This window comes from Ornithorhynchus anatinus, chromosome 12 (genome assembly GCF_004115215.2).
Source record: "Ornithorhynchus anatinus isolate Pmale09 chromosome 12, mOrnAna1.pri.v4, whole genome shotgun sequence".
NCBI lineage: Eukaryota > Metazoa > Chordata > Mammalia > Monotremata > Ornithorhynchidae > Ornithorhynchus > Ornithorhynchus anatinus.
This window is the reverse complement of record NC_041739.1, coordinates 23428581-23442117: the sequence shown is the minus strand read 5'-3', so window position 1 is coordinate 23442117 and position 13537 is coordinate 23428581. Positions and strand designations below refer to the sequence as shown.

At 41.8% G+C, this 13537-nt stretch overlaps 1 protein-coding gene across 2 annotated transcripts in view; it reads right to left on the bottom strand.

Moving 5' to 3' along the window:
- Positions 1-13537, bottom strand: part of NR3C2 (nuclear receptor subfamily 3 group C member 2) — a 239309-nt gene that overhangs the window by 12227 nt on the left and 213545 nt on the right. For both annotated transcript variants that reach the window (XM_016228278.3, XM_007671779.3), the window contains exon 8: positions 12000-12157. In XM_016228278.3, coding sequence (XP_016083764.2) covers positions 12000-12157 — 158 coding nt within the window. The remainder of the gene's footprint in view (positions 1-11999; positions 12158-13537) is intronic.

Sequence of the window (13537 nt, the reverse complement as noted above, 5' to 3'; positions counted from 1 at the left end):
GGGGTTCTGTGGCTAGAGGAGCAGTTTCAAATTCCTTGTAGCTGAGAGGTGAGCGGTGAAATAGTCACAGCCGCCACCCAGGGTTGAAAGTAAAAAGATTTTTAAAAAAATCTTAACCAGAATACCAGTGACTTCCACTTCCCCAACCTCTGCCCGCCTCTGGTGAGAATGGGCTTTTGGGGGGCTGAGGTCAAGGTGGGGGGGATGGTGAGCAAGCAGGTTTTTGTGGGGAGGGAGGATGAGGAGGGTGGCCAACCAGCCAACTAAAAGACTCAGTAAAGTGGGAGAGGCAGGGCTATGGCTACTGGTGATCAAAGGGCCAGCCCTTCCCCAGCCCTCTGCCTCCCAAACACCATTCTGGGCCTTTTTCTTATACCGAAGCCGAGTTGCGGCTGCTCCTGCCTTACTTTCAGCACTGCCGTCACCGCTGCATCAAGCACAACCTTACCAACTTCTTAAAGGTTCAGAATTCACAGATCTGCTGAGCCAGTCAATGGCGTTTACTGAGTGCTTGCTGGGTACAGATCTCTCTGGTAAGCACTTGGGAGAGTACAATACAGTAGAGTTGGCAGATGCGATCTCTGCCCCCAAGAAGCTTACAGTCTAGAGGGGAAAAAATTACAACACAAGCCTACAACACAAACCACGATATTCTCTATCAAGCTAAAGCTGTTATATTTTTAGTCTATCACCCACGGTCTCAGAAACAGTAATTCAGGTCATTCATTCAATCTTATTTATTGAGTGCTTACCATATGCAAAGCATACCATACTAAGCCCTAGGGAGCATACAATACAACAACAAACAGATACATTCCCTGTCTGCAATGGGCTCATGTGCCCTTTCTGGTTGGACTGTCTGGTGGAGAAAAATTGGCTTTTATTGGCTGAGAACCTAGTGTCACCTCTTTCATAATGTTAAGTTCCCCAGGACCCAGAATTGCTCAAAACCTACAACCCAGCCAACTATATCCTTGGATTTCATGAGACTGCAAACTCCCCTACTAGACTGTAACCCCAAGATAGAGATTAAGTCTTCCAATTCTATTGTACTCTACCAGATGCTTAGTAAGATGCTCCTAAGACAGTCGGCACTATTTAATTGACTTTTTGGAAAATGCTGTGGAAAGCCCTTGTTCATATTACAGGCTTACTAGGACCTTAAGTTCCAAGAATCAGTGAATTATGCAAACCTATCTACTGTGGATTCAAGGTGGGGAAAAGATAGAATCAATCAACGAATGGTATTTATTGAGCGCTTTCTGAGTGCAGAGCACTGTAATAGGCACTTGGGAGAGTGCAGTATGACAGAGTTGGTAAACACCCTCCCTGTCCACAATGAACTTACGGTCTAGAAAGGGAGACATATGTTAAATATACAAAAATAATTTACAGATGTGTACATATGTGCTGCAGGGCTGAGGGTGGGGATGAATACCAAATGTCCAAAGGAACCCCCAACCCTGCTAACAAATGTTTTAATATTTCTGGACAGTCACCACAGGCTGTGTGCAGTTGAGGATTTGAGAGGAGAATCAAGTGAAGACCTCCTTTTCCAAACTGCAACAGAGATGATTTATATGGTATTGGCGCCTGGTCCAACTTGATGGGCTCGATAATGCCATCAGTCACTGGAAAGTAGCCAGGGTTAAAAATTCCAGGTGATTAAAAGCTTCTATTCAACAGGTGCAGAAAAGGCAACCCTTCGGGTACCTACATGCCCACTACATTTAAGAAGAAAAACAGGCATGAATGAAAATGGTGATAGATGGGTTTCAAAAACTCTGGAAAAGAATGCAGGTTAACACCCCATTGTGAGATGCACTCACGGCTCACCGAAGCGGTTCGCAAAATGGGGAGTCTCCTTGAATTCCTAGTTGCTTCTAGGCATGGTCGCATAGACGTCATCCCCTACTCGGTTAACTGTCATGCTTTCTTGCTGAACATGAAACTCACGCCCTCAATTTCTAGGGTCTCATTGTGTCTGGTGACCTTTGGAGAGCCAGTACTCAGTACTTTCATACTAAATATCCCACCGACAGCACTTTGAATAGACTGGAACAGGGTAGCTTTGTGACATAGACATTTTACTTTAAAATGCCAAATAGATTTTTCCGAGTATTCAGATAAAAAAAAAGAATAGGCACAGCAAACCCAGATCTTACTTTATCATAGGAATAATTTTTTCAGACAATTTATAATCGCTGTAGAACACTAGTGTATAAATGGAAATGGTGATGTAACCTCTCCTGCAAGGGTGCAAAAGTTGACATAACAATTAATCTGGGTTAATGAAGGCCCCACAGATTTCACCCTAAAACCTCCACTGCCATTGTTTTATTTTAAGTCATTTTTACTTTTGAGGTTTCTTCTTCCAACAGCCTGTTTCTTGAAGTGATTTGTGCCTTCCACCACTTAGATAATAAATTTTTGCTCACTTAGCTGACTGCCCATGGAATATTCTCTTTTATTCAGAATTTCTACTAGTCATAATTCTGTCAGAGAACCAATGCAGCAATCCTACCATGAATGTTAAATAACTGTTTAGCGTGGTACGCTAGCATGGACAATAACATATGACTTTCTATCTTGGTATAACACACGTACAAACACACACACACACACACACCCATCCCCCGTGGTGGCACCACCATTTAGGATCTTCTTTCTGGCATAGAGTTAAGCAATCTTTATTTCCATGTCACTTGAGCAACAGGAAGAGAAGAAAATCTCACTCCACACAAGGAACCAGATCTGCCAGCTTTTAACTGGGACTTTGATAATCTGGCTTGATAAGAATTCTCAGTTTACCACATCAATCATTCATGACTAATTGTCATTTCATTGGCAAGTTGCCCGCATAACAATCTGAAAATACCATCCCCCACATTCAAAGAAAAAATAACCTAAAATATCCTTTTTTTTTTTTTGGACAATCACTGAAGATGGTCCTAGGATTCATATAGCAGAGTGAGTCCAAACTTTCACGGTTGCTCTCTGCACCCAGTAGATAGAGCATGGGGAGATAGGAGATCTGGGCTCAAGACACAGGTCTGCTACTGACCTGCTGTACTTCATTTTTCTCATCTGTAAAATGGGGAGAACATAACTACTCTCCCCATGTGCGATAAGGAATTGTGACCTCTAGACTGTAACCTCATTGTGGGAAGGGAATGTGTCTCTGTACTGTACTCTCCCCAGGGCTTAGTAGAATGCTCTGCACACAGTTAGCACTCTGTAAATACAAGTAGCTGACTGATTGATCTGATGATCTTGTATCTATCCTAGTTTTAGCATAGTAGATGGCTTGGTGTAAGTGCTTAATAAATATCATTATTTTTATTCCAACATTTTAATGACATCCTTTTCATTTAGAAACCAAAATTAATCACCATTTAAATCCCTTTTACTTCTTTTTCTATGACGTGACTGCTGACTCGTTCCGAAAGCCAGACACGATTTTAGCTTCAAAGCAAAGGCCTCCTGAAACTGATACTTAAGGCACTGGCACACCCTTCCTTACTGCATCTCTGACATCCCAACTCCCCTTTCTCCTCCAGTTGGAGTCCCCAAACAGGCAGGACAGTCGAGTTTGGCTACTTTGATGACCTAGGGGTTAGAAGCCCGGGACCGGGCAGGGAGGAAGTAATGCGTGTTTGGGCGGTACAATAGCCACTGGCCCAGAAGAGTGGCAGGAGCAGCAGATTCTCCTTCAAGAATGGGGATGTCATAAAGCCGCCTAGCTGTGGGGATGGTTAAAGAACTTGCTTCCACCTGTTCCCTTGCTGACAGGATTCAAGGCCACGCTGATCTCGGGACCCTCCTTAGGGTGATACAATTACTCCCTCCGCCTGTACCTTCCTCCCATCACGCTACTACTAAGCTGGAAACTTGGGGCTGCCTCCAGGCTGAATCAGCTTGTCCTATTCGAGGGCAATCCCAGGGGATGGGGCAATTCTAGAGCATCCATGAGGTTTTCAATCGGCTCAGACCATTGCCAGCAGAAAGAGGAGGCAGGTTTTGTGGAGACCACTACTAACTTCCTGAGCCAATCAAAATAATCAGGGAGATTTTCTGGAATTGATCTGGAATGGGGGATATGGAGGGAAGTGTTTAAATTCATTCAAGATCAGGCCCTCCAAGGGGGTGACAGATATCTTTACCAAACCCCTGGGTCCCCAAGAGGGGTTTCAGGGTTTGAAGAGTGCTACCCTAGATTCTATTCCACCATGCAGCTCTTGGCTGCCACAGAGTTCAAAGCCGGTCCTGAGGTTTGGGGGAGGTTGCATGGCCCTCTTTTGTCATGGGGATCAAAAGACAGACTGATGTACTTTTCTGTTCCTGTCACAGTATTTTCTCAAGCCTTTATCTGTGGCACCTAGGATATGACTGGTATTAACGGCGATATGGCAAACGTGAGAGAAAAAGAAAGCAAGAAAGGTGATTCTGCATGTGCTAGGGAGGATACAAATGGTTGAAAAGGAGTATGAATGTGGAGATTGAATATGGACTACAGGAAGGAGGTGTGAGACGGACAAATTGGAGAGGGTGGAAAATGTGGCTTGAGAGGAGGGCTGGCTATTGTAAAATTCAATTACTTTTCCCCACAAGTATTCAACAGGGGAAATATATGGTCATCACGATTTCCTCTGAGCACTAAGACCTTATTTAATACTTGTTTTTGTTTTTTCAGATTTTGCAAAGAGGAACCTCTTCTTGGCCATTGGAAGGGCTAAAAAAATTCCGCCAAGGGGCATGGAGAAAAACCTTTCTCTATTTTTCCTTTGCTCGACTCTAAGGTATCTCTACCCGGGAACTAACAGCATTTACAGCTTGGGCAATCTAATAATAATAACAATAATTATGGTATTTGTTAAGTGCTTACTATGCGCCAGGCAATGTACTAAGCGCTGGAAGTTCTTGGCTGTGGGAAACTGCCAGAATGAGTGGAACAGGAGAGCAGAAAGTGAAGTACAGAGAGAAGGTGAGCTCAGGCAAAGTATGTGATCTGGGGAGTAAAGGGTGAAAAGTAAAGCTATGTAAGGTGGGAAGAGGGGGTGGAAAGAAGTCAAATATTGAGGCTTGATGCAAAGGGGGATGGGGAGCACTGAAGGTTTTTGAGATCTGTGCTGAGTGATGCTTCGAGAAGATGATCTTAGGTATATATTTGCAAATTACACATTATAAAATACTTATGTCTCTCTCCCTCTCTAGACTGTAAGTTCGTTATAGTCAGGGAACGTGTCTGCCAATTATGTTGGAGTGTACCCTCCCAACCGCTTAGTACAGTGTTCTGCATAGAGTAAGCACCCAATAAATATTATTGATTGATTAATTGCCAATCTATGCAGCAGACCTTATATAGAATTAAGCAGGTGGGGGGAGGGCAAGGCAGGAGACAGGGGTACCAGTGAGGAGGTTGGCCCAGAAATACAGACTGTAAGCTTATAAACTTGTCGTGGGCAGGGAATGTGTCTGCTAATTCTGTTGTATTGTGCTCCCAAGCACTTAGTACATGAGAAGCAGCATGGCTTAGTGGCAAGAGCACGGGCTTGGGAGTCAGAGGATGTGGGTTCTCCTCCTGGCTCTGCCACTGGTCTGCATGTGACCTTGGGCAAGCCACTTCACTTCTCTGTGCCTCAATCCCCTCCCCCTCATCTGTCAAATAGGGATGAAGACTGGGAGCCCCACTTGGGACAACCTGATTACTTTGTACCTACCCCAGTGCTTAGAACAGTGCTTGGAACACAGCAAGCACTTAACAAATCCCATAATAATAATAATTATTATTATCACAGTTGTCTGCACATAGTAAGCACTCAATATATATGATTGAATGATAACTGTAATATGACAACAGTTTGGACAGGGACAGTAAATGTTAAGATAAAAAGGAAGGGGTGGATCTGGGAAATATGCGCATGGACACTCAAACACAGGTTTGGCTGTACTGCTTCCTCTTCTACCTTCCCTGAGGTGTTCGTTGTGGGATGTGCCTGTAATACTGTTGTGTTATACTCCCTCAGGTGCTTAGTACAGTGCTCTGCACACAGTAAGCCCTCAATAAATACGATTGACTGATTGACAGAAGAAAGCTGAGCAGCAAGGGGTTACTTCTTTCTCTGCTTTGGGGTTTCCTATTCAACTTGCCAGAAGCAGCTGGAACCAAATCAAACTTCTTAAAGTCAATGGCCTTCCCAAGTGGAAAGGATGAGCCAGATTTGAGACTTCATTCCCTATCGCTCTGTGTGCAGCAGGAAATGATTTCAGTAGGTCCGTGACTCACCCTCAAGTCTACCTGCATCACAGTTATGATTACAACTGCCACTTTAATAGGCATACTTTCCTAAGTAACTATTAACCAGTTGAACAATGGGAAGCTCCAATAAAGACTCTGGCTCTCTTACAACACAAATTTGGACTGCATCTTCTTGTTGTTAGTTACTGCAATCGAAATCTTTGACATTTGCATGTAAAATTAGAAATTCTTCCCCTGGGTATCTAAGTAGTAATTGCAGTACCCACCAGATGTTCCTCTCTTCCCAGGACCAGCTTTATAGAAACTCAGACAGGAAATTCAGGCTCACAAAGTCAGCCTATGGAAGATTCACTTCAGTAGTAAAGTATTCCCTTCAGAATCCACAGAAAGCCACTATTCGGCAATATGATCTTCAAAGTGTTTTCCTTTTGTCATACCCAATACGGCAACTGAGAGCCATACTTGTCCCTGCCCGCCATGGGCTAAGTTCATAGCAGAGTTTAATGATAATATGATGTAACAAAAGCCTCAGGTTCTGTTCAAAATCAGCTCTGTGGAGACTAAATTAAAATTCTGGTTGGAGAACTGCTTCATGTGTTGAAACGTCTTACACGAAACTAAGGTCAGTGCTTGCAAGATGCACCTCCCATCTCCAAGATCAGATGTCAGGATGAGGTGAGTGAAGTTTTGTATAGCAGGGAAGTAAAGAAGTTTGTTTCAGGTCCCCTTGCTTTCTGATTTCTACTCTGAGGGGGCCCAACCGAACTGCTAGGGCCCAACTGTGAAATGACAGGCTGAATACTTAAGGTAAAAAAAAAAAAGTAAAAACACCCCGGGGAGGTTATTGTTTGAATAGTAATAATAACAATACTGATAATAATAAAAATAATGGAATTTGTTAAGTATTTTTATGTGTCAAACTCTGTTCTAAGCACAGGGGTAGATCAAATTTGATGAGGTAGACCCTGTCCCACATTTGGTCTGCAATTTAAGTAGGAAAGAGAACTAGTATTGAGTCCCAATTTTACAGTTCAGGAAACTGAGGCACAGAGAAGTTAAGTGACTTGTCCAAGATCACAGAGCAGGTAAATGGTGAAGCCAAGATTAGAACCCAGGTCCTGTGACTCCCAGGACCATACTCTTTCCATCAGGACACCCTGCTTTGACCATCCTTCTCTTCAAGCAATTATTAAGAATTCAAAGTTCAGGGTCCTGAAGAAACTGTAAAAACAAAGAAATGGTCCATGCTCTCTGAACAAAGAAATATTCAAGAACCATCAGGGAAGCAGCATGGCCTAGTGAAAAGAGCACAGGCCTGGGAGTCAGAAGACCTGGGTTTTAATCCCGCCTTCACCATTTACCTGCTGTGTGACCTTCGGCAAGTCTCTTTGACTTCTTTATGCCTCAATTTGCAAAATGGCGATTCAATACCTATTCTCCTTTCTATGTACTCTGTGAGTCCCATGTGCAGCTCGATTATCTTGCCTTGTATCTACCCCAGTGTTTAGCGCAGTATTAAGCACTTAATAAATGCTTCAATTATTATTTTTAGAAATTTACTTCTGACATACACAGAAATGGGATCTCACTTGAAGTTTCAAAAAGAAATTGCTAATACGTCCGATTTATCCCACGATAACAAAACCATCATATTCAGTATTGTGCTCCATAGATACTACACAGAGTACCTGCCATTCAAATATATTCTCCTTTATCTTTTAGTCTTTGGATTACTGAATCAATTATTTAAGTTGCTGTCATTTAAAAGCCTTAATTGCCCACTGTTCTCTCTGATAATTTTATTTTTTACTCACCTTAGCACTTTTCTACCTGCACATGTTTACAATATGGATAGAGTGACGAAAGTTATAAGCAGTTAAAAAAAAGGACGTTTCTCACGCGAACCATGTTATGTAAGCATAGCCTAGTTCTTTATTCAAATGATTCTTAAATCTTTCTGGCCTTAGAAGGAAATAGAATTTTCATTCAACGACTAGAGCAAGTCCTCGCTCTGTGCTACTTCATGGAAATCTCCACAAATGTTGACTTACTGCCTGGTGCAAATGAAAAAGCTGTAGGCAACAGTAAGGCTGTGTAAGCATGAATGCTGGAGTGGTCCATTAGGATTGTACCAACCTTCCCAGTACACTGTCTACAGGAGATAAGCATAGAGTAGATTCTAGAGGTGGTTAGGCCATTTAAAAAAGAACCCCAAAACAAAAACAAAACAAAAAAATCTCACAGGATTTTTTTATGGAATGTGACAAATTGAAATGTGCTGACCTGTCTTGGTGGGGGTGGGGGAGTGGATAGCAAAGAAAATTTTCATCCATCTACCTATCATCTATCTGTATATAATTATACAGATATATATATAATTTGTGTGTGTGTGTGTATATATGTAAACACAGACCAGTGAATGCTGCAACCAAGGGAAAACTATAGTTCTCAGTTCCTGCTACTGTTCTATTTTCTAATTTGTCCAGATTTGTTCATAGAGTACTATGTACATGAATCAAGTTTTTAAACTTGAAATAATCTTCTAAAACATCAGCTTGAATAAATTTGGGTATAGAAGGCCCTCTGCTTGAAATTCCTCTGTGCCTTTCCTGCTCCAGTGGCTACCATTCCCTTGGGGTTTCTGAGTCTGAATGAAATCAGTGGGACTTTGAAGTGAGGCCCTGCCTCCTTCTCTTCATCCTGGTGCCTTCCTGGGGGGAAGAGCGGCCTCTTCCAGACCTGCCATGTTCCCCCTGAGGTCACTCACCCAAGCAATAACCTGTTGCTTTGAAATCAAGATGGGCTGCTGGGTTTTAACTCTCCTGGGTCCAGCAGGCAGTCACTTAAGGTTCCACCCTACACACAGCTCAGGAGAAGGGTTAGTAAGGCAGGATGTATGCATAGAATTAATGACTGTCTCTCTTCCCCACTAGCTCAAGGACAGGCCCATGACTTTTACTCTCTGTGTACTCTCCCAAGTAGCTACTCTAGTATCCTATCTAGGATACTCTAGTATCCTATCTACTATCTAGGAAGCAGCGTGGCTCAGTGGAAAGAGCATGGGCTTTGGAGTCAGAGGTCATGGGTTCGAATCCCAGCTCGGCCACTTGTCAGCTGTGTGACTTTGGGCAAGTCACTTAACTTCTCGGGGCCTCAGTTACCTCATCTGTAAAATGGGGATGAAGACTGTGAGCCCCACGTGGGACAACCTGATTCCCCCTATGTCTACCCCAGCGCTTAGAACAGTGCTCGGCACATAGTAAGCGCTTAACAAATACCAACATTATCCAGTATCCAGAAGGTGGTCGATACTACTGCATTAAAGAATGAAAGAACGAATGAACGAAGGATGAGATTCTGACTGTCCTAGAGGTCACTCAATCGTATTTATTGAGTGTCCACTCTTTGCAGAGCACTGTATTAAAGTATTTCAAGAGGATAACATGAGAGTCGGTAGACATATTCCCTGCCCACAAGTAACTTACAGTCGAGGGGGGAGTCCAGACTGGTGCAGAGGCCAGCAAGTACCACTTCTTGAGGTGTCAACCGATAACAGCTATGAGCTGCTCATTTAACCTATCTTACTCTACCATATCATGGGAGACACAAGATGGCTGCAAAGCTGCTCCCATTCCCCTCTCCACCGCCCCCCGCCCCCCCGCTATGGGTAGGAGCAGCATGGATTGGTTAATTGTATAGTTTCTATTACATCAAGTATTTACCTTGAGTGGATCTTGAGTGATAAACCTTGGGCAAACATGGTGGGGTTGGGAGTGGTTGCTGCTTCTTCTATGATAGAGCAAGGCCTCAGCCCTACAGAACTTATATAATGTATCCATGGTTTATTTATTTCTATTAATGTCTGACACCCCCTCTGGGCTGTAAGCTCAGTGAAGGCAGGGAATCTGTCTACCAACTTTGTTATGTTGTCCTCTCTTAAGTGCTCACCACAGTGTTCTGCACAGAGTAAGCGCTCAATAAATACAATTGACTGATTGGTACTGGCTAGCTTATATGATGTATATTGTCCAAAGTTTACAAATTTCAACTGAAAAATGTACATGCCTCGTTAATTTTATGCCATGGGGTCAGTTTTCATATCTCCTTTTGACTACGAGGATATACAGATATTGGTGCTATACATGTGCTGGCCCACAAAAGGAGGAAATAATTGAAAAAGGAGTAACTATATAAGCCGTTTTGAGTTGCAATGAAGAGAGGCTTGAGGAGAAATTTTGAGAGAAAGCCCCTTTGTTGGTTGAAATGTTCTCATGCAGACAATCTGTGGCTTTAAACACAATTCTGCCAAAAAAGGCTTTGCTTTCATTTTCATTATTAACTTTTATATGAGAACAGAAATATGCCTTGAAGAGAATACCTTACTTTGTTCTAGAGATTTGCTTGCTGTTATCATTTACACGTAAACTTTTCCTCTAGCTTACACTCCTCAGGAAAGAAGCCACTAATTAACTGACAAATACAACCCCAAATCAAAATTTCAGCAGATTCAGGAACATTTCAATGTACTACAAAAAAAAGTGCACAAGAGAATCAGAGATCTGGGAGGTCTCTGGAAATGCCACCTGAGCTTCAGGTGTAGAACCCTTGAATATGGGATTCTATCAGCACCAAACCCTAACCCCGTCATGAATCCCAGAAAAGAACAACACAAAAAAACGCTTGCTGGCACAAGATCAGTGAAAACCGATCTCTAAAGAATGAACTATTGCTTAAGTAGTAATAATACTTAATGCCTCCCACCATGCTTGTCAATGTTTTAATGAACAACAAAACAATATTTGAAAAATAATTCCATATGTAAGTTGTGTAAACAGACCCTGGGCTCTCCTACAGATCTGACCTGAAGTGTACTGGAGGGGTGGTATCAAAGCTTCACAAATATGACAAATAAAACAAGAACATTTGCATGAAGCGTCTTATGAGCCACAATTCAAGACTCTCCAGGCAATGTGGAAGAAACTAGGGAAAATACGTCTCCCATACCAACCAAGAGAATATCAGTGTTCTGGGGACAATAGCCAACAGATTCTTAGCAATACTATGGACGGTAACCTCAGGGAAATCATGACCGATAAAACATTAAATCAACTTTGCTCCCTCCACAAAGAAAAAAGAAGAAAAGTTTAAGTTAAGAAATGAGCCCAGAACTTTTTAAGTTCCATAGACTTTGAGGTGAAGCAAATTGGCCCTGCACCAATAACAATGTTTTTGAAAGATTAGGTTGTTGCATTAACAGGAGATCAGCTATTATCCAATATAAAAGCAAACACTTTATTAACAAAACACTTCTCAAACTGTGAATAAAAAATAGGAAATCCAATCTAACACCTGAACCAAATCTGAAAGAACTGAAGGCCAAGAGCAAACCCAAAGTTTTAGTAGCATGGGGTATAACTCTCTGATCTGGTTCTGAGGAGGAAATAGCCACACCCTTTGCTTTAAATGTGGTTTCTTCCCCTCTCATTTTCTTCGTCTATTTTCCAATTTTCTGGGATTGCTTTAATTATTTTAAGCATTTATAAAAGGATTTCTCTAACCACCCATCAGGTTACTTTTTCCCCTGAAAAACCCTCCCGACAACAGTTAGGCTCCAAGAAAATATTTTTGTTTGACTCTTCTTGAAGTTGTTTTGCCGCAGCATCCCCTAAAAAATGCCACTCAGATGCCAATGAATCGTTCTTGCCTTTAGCCGTAAGAGGTCCCTGGTGAGTTTACTTACATCATGCATGGAGTCCAGAAGTTTAGTCAGTTGGTAAAACCGCTGCCAGCTTTGCCCAGAATTATTTGGACATTTGGTTACCATTTTCCTTAGTTCTTTAATGTAATTTGTCCTCATTTCATCAAATGCAGCTTGGCTTCTGAGGCCATCCTTGGGAACTGTGGATTAAAGAACACAGATTGAAAAAAACAATGTCAGCAAAATACCTTTGTTACTTTAAGTAAATACTTGTAAAGCATTCTTTGGCTGGTGAACATTGTGAACATTAATTAGAAACTAATGCCGAAAATGAAGATTGGGAGATACCAAAAGCTCCTACAGCAGTTATAGTATACACACACACACACACGTACACACATGCACACACACTATATACATAGTCATAATAATACTGCATATACTATATAATAAGTAATATAGTAATATATATGTATAATATGGCTATATACATATATAAAACCCAGCTTGCACACTTCGCTCCTCTAATGCCAACTTACTCACTGCAACTCAAACTCATCTATCTCACTGATGAACTCCCTCCCCTCTTCGTATCTGACAGACCATCACTCTCCCCACCTTCAAAACCTTATTAAAAGCACATCTCCGAGAGGCCTTCCCTAAGTTCTCATTTCCTCTTCTTCCACTCCCTCTGTGCCACCTCTGTACTTGGATTTTTATCCTTTATTCACCTCTCCCTCAATTCCATTCACTTATGTACATATACACAAATTATTCATTTATATTAATGTCCATCTCCTGCTCTAGACTGTACGCTCGTTGTGGGCAGGGAACGTGCCGACCAACTCTGTTATAGTGTAGTCTCCAAAGTGCTTAGTACAGTGCTCTGCGCATATTAAGTGCTAAAATACGATAGATTGATATATTCACAAAACCAGATATACACTATGTTCCATCCTCAATGTGCCAACCATAGTTTAACCAGTTAACCTTGTCCACATTCCTGGGAAGGCTTGTATTCTCATTTTCCAATGGAACCAAGATGGGAATTTAACCGCTTTCTTAAAATGTAGGTGCAATTAAACAACTCTGATTTCCAGTTCAAAGACTAGAAAACATCATTATTCATTCATTCAATTATATTTACTGAGCACTCACTGTGTGCACAGCACTGTACTGAGTGCTTGGAAAGTACAGCTTGATGTAGAGTGCTAGCTAGAGAGAGAAGCTGGAGGCCCTTCATTCACTGACTGTGTCCAACCTGATTACTAGTATAAATACACACCACAGTGCTTACTTCAGCGTTGGGCACATAGTAAGTGCTTAACAAAAAAACACTATTATTATTATTATCATTACTCAGAATTAGGGAGATTCTCTGAATTTCTAGCTAGAGAGGAAGAATTTGCCTATGTCACCAACAATTGGTCCTTTTAGAGAAGTAACAAGTACCTGGGATGCTGGAGAAAGAGCATTTAAAACTGGACATTTCCAACTCTGTTATATTGTAATTTCCCAAGATCCTAGTACAGGGCACACAGTAAGTTCTCAATAAATATGGATTGATTATTTGATTAACA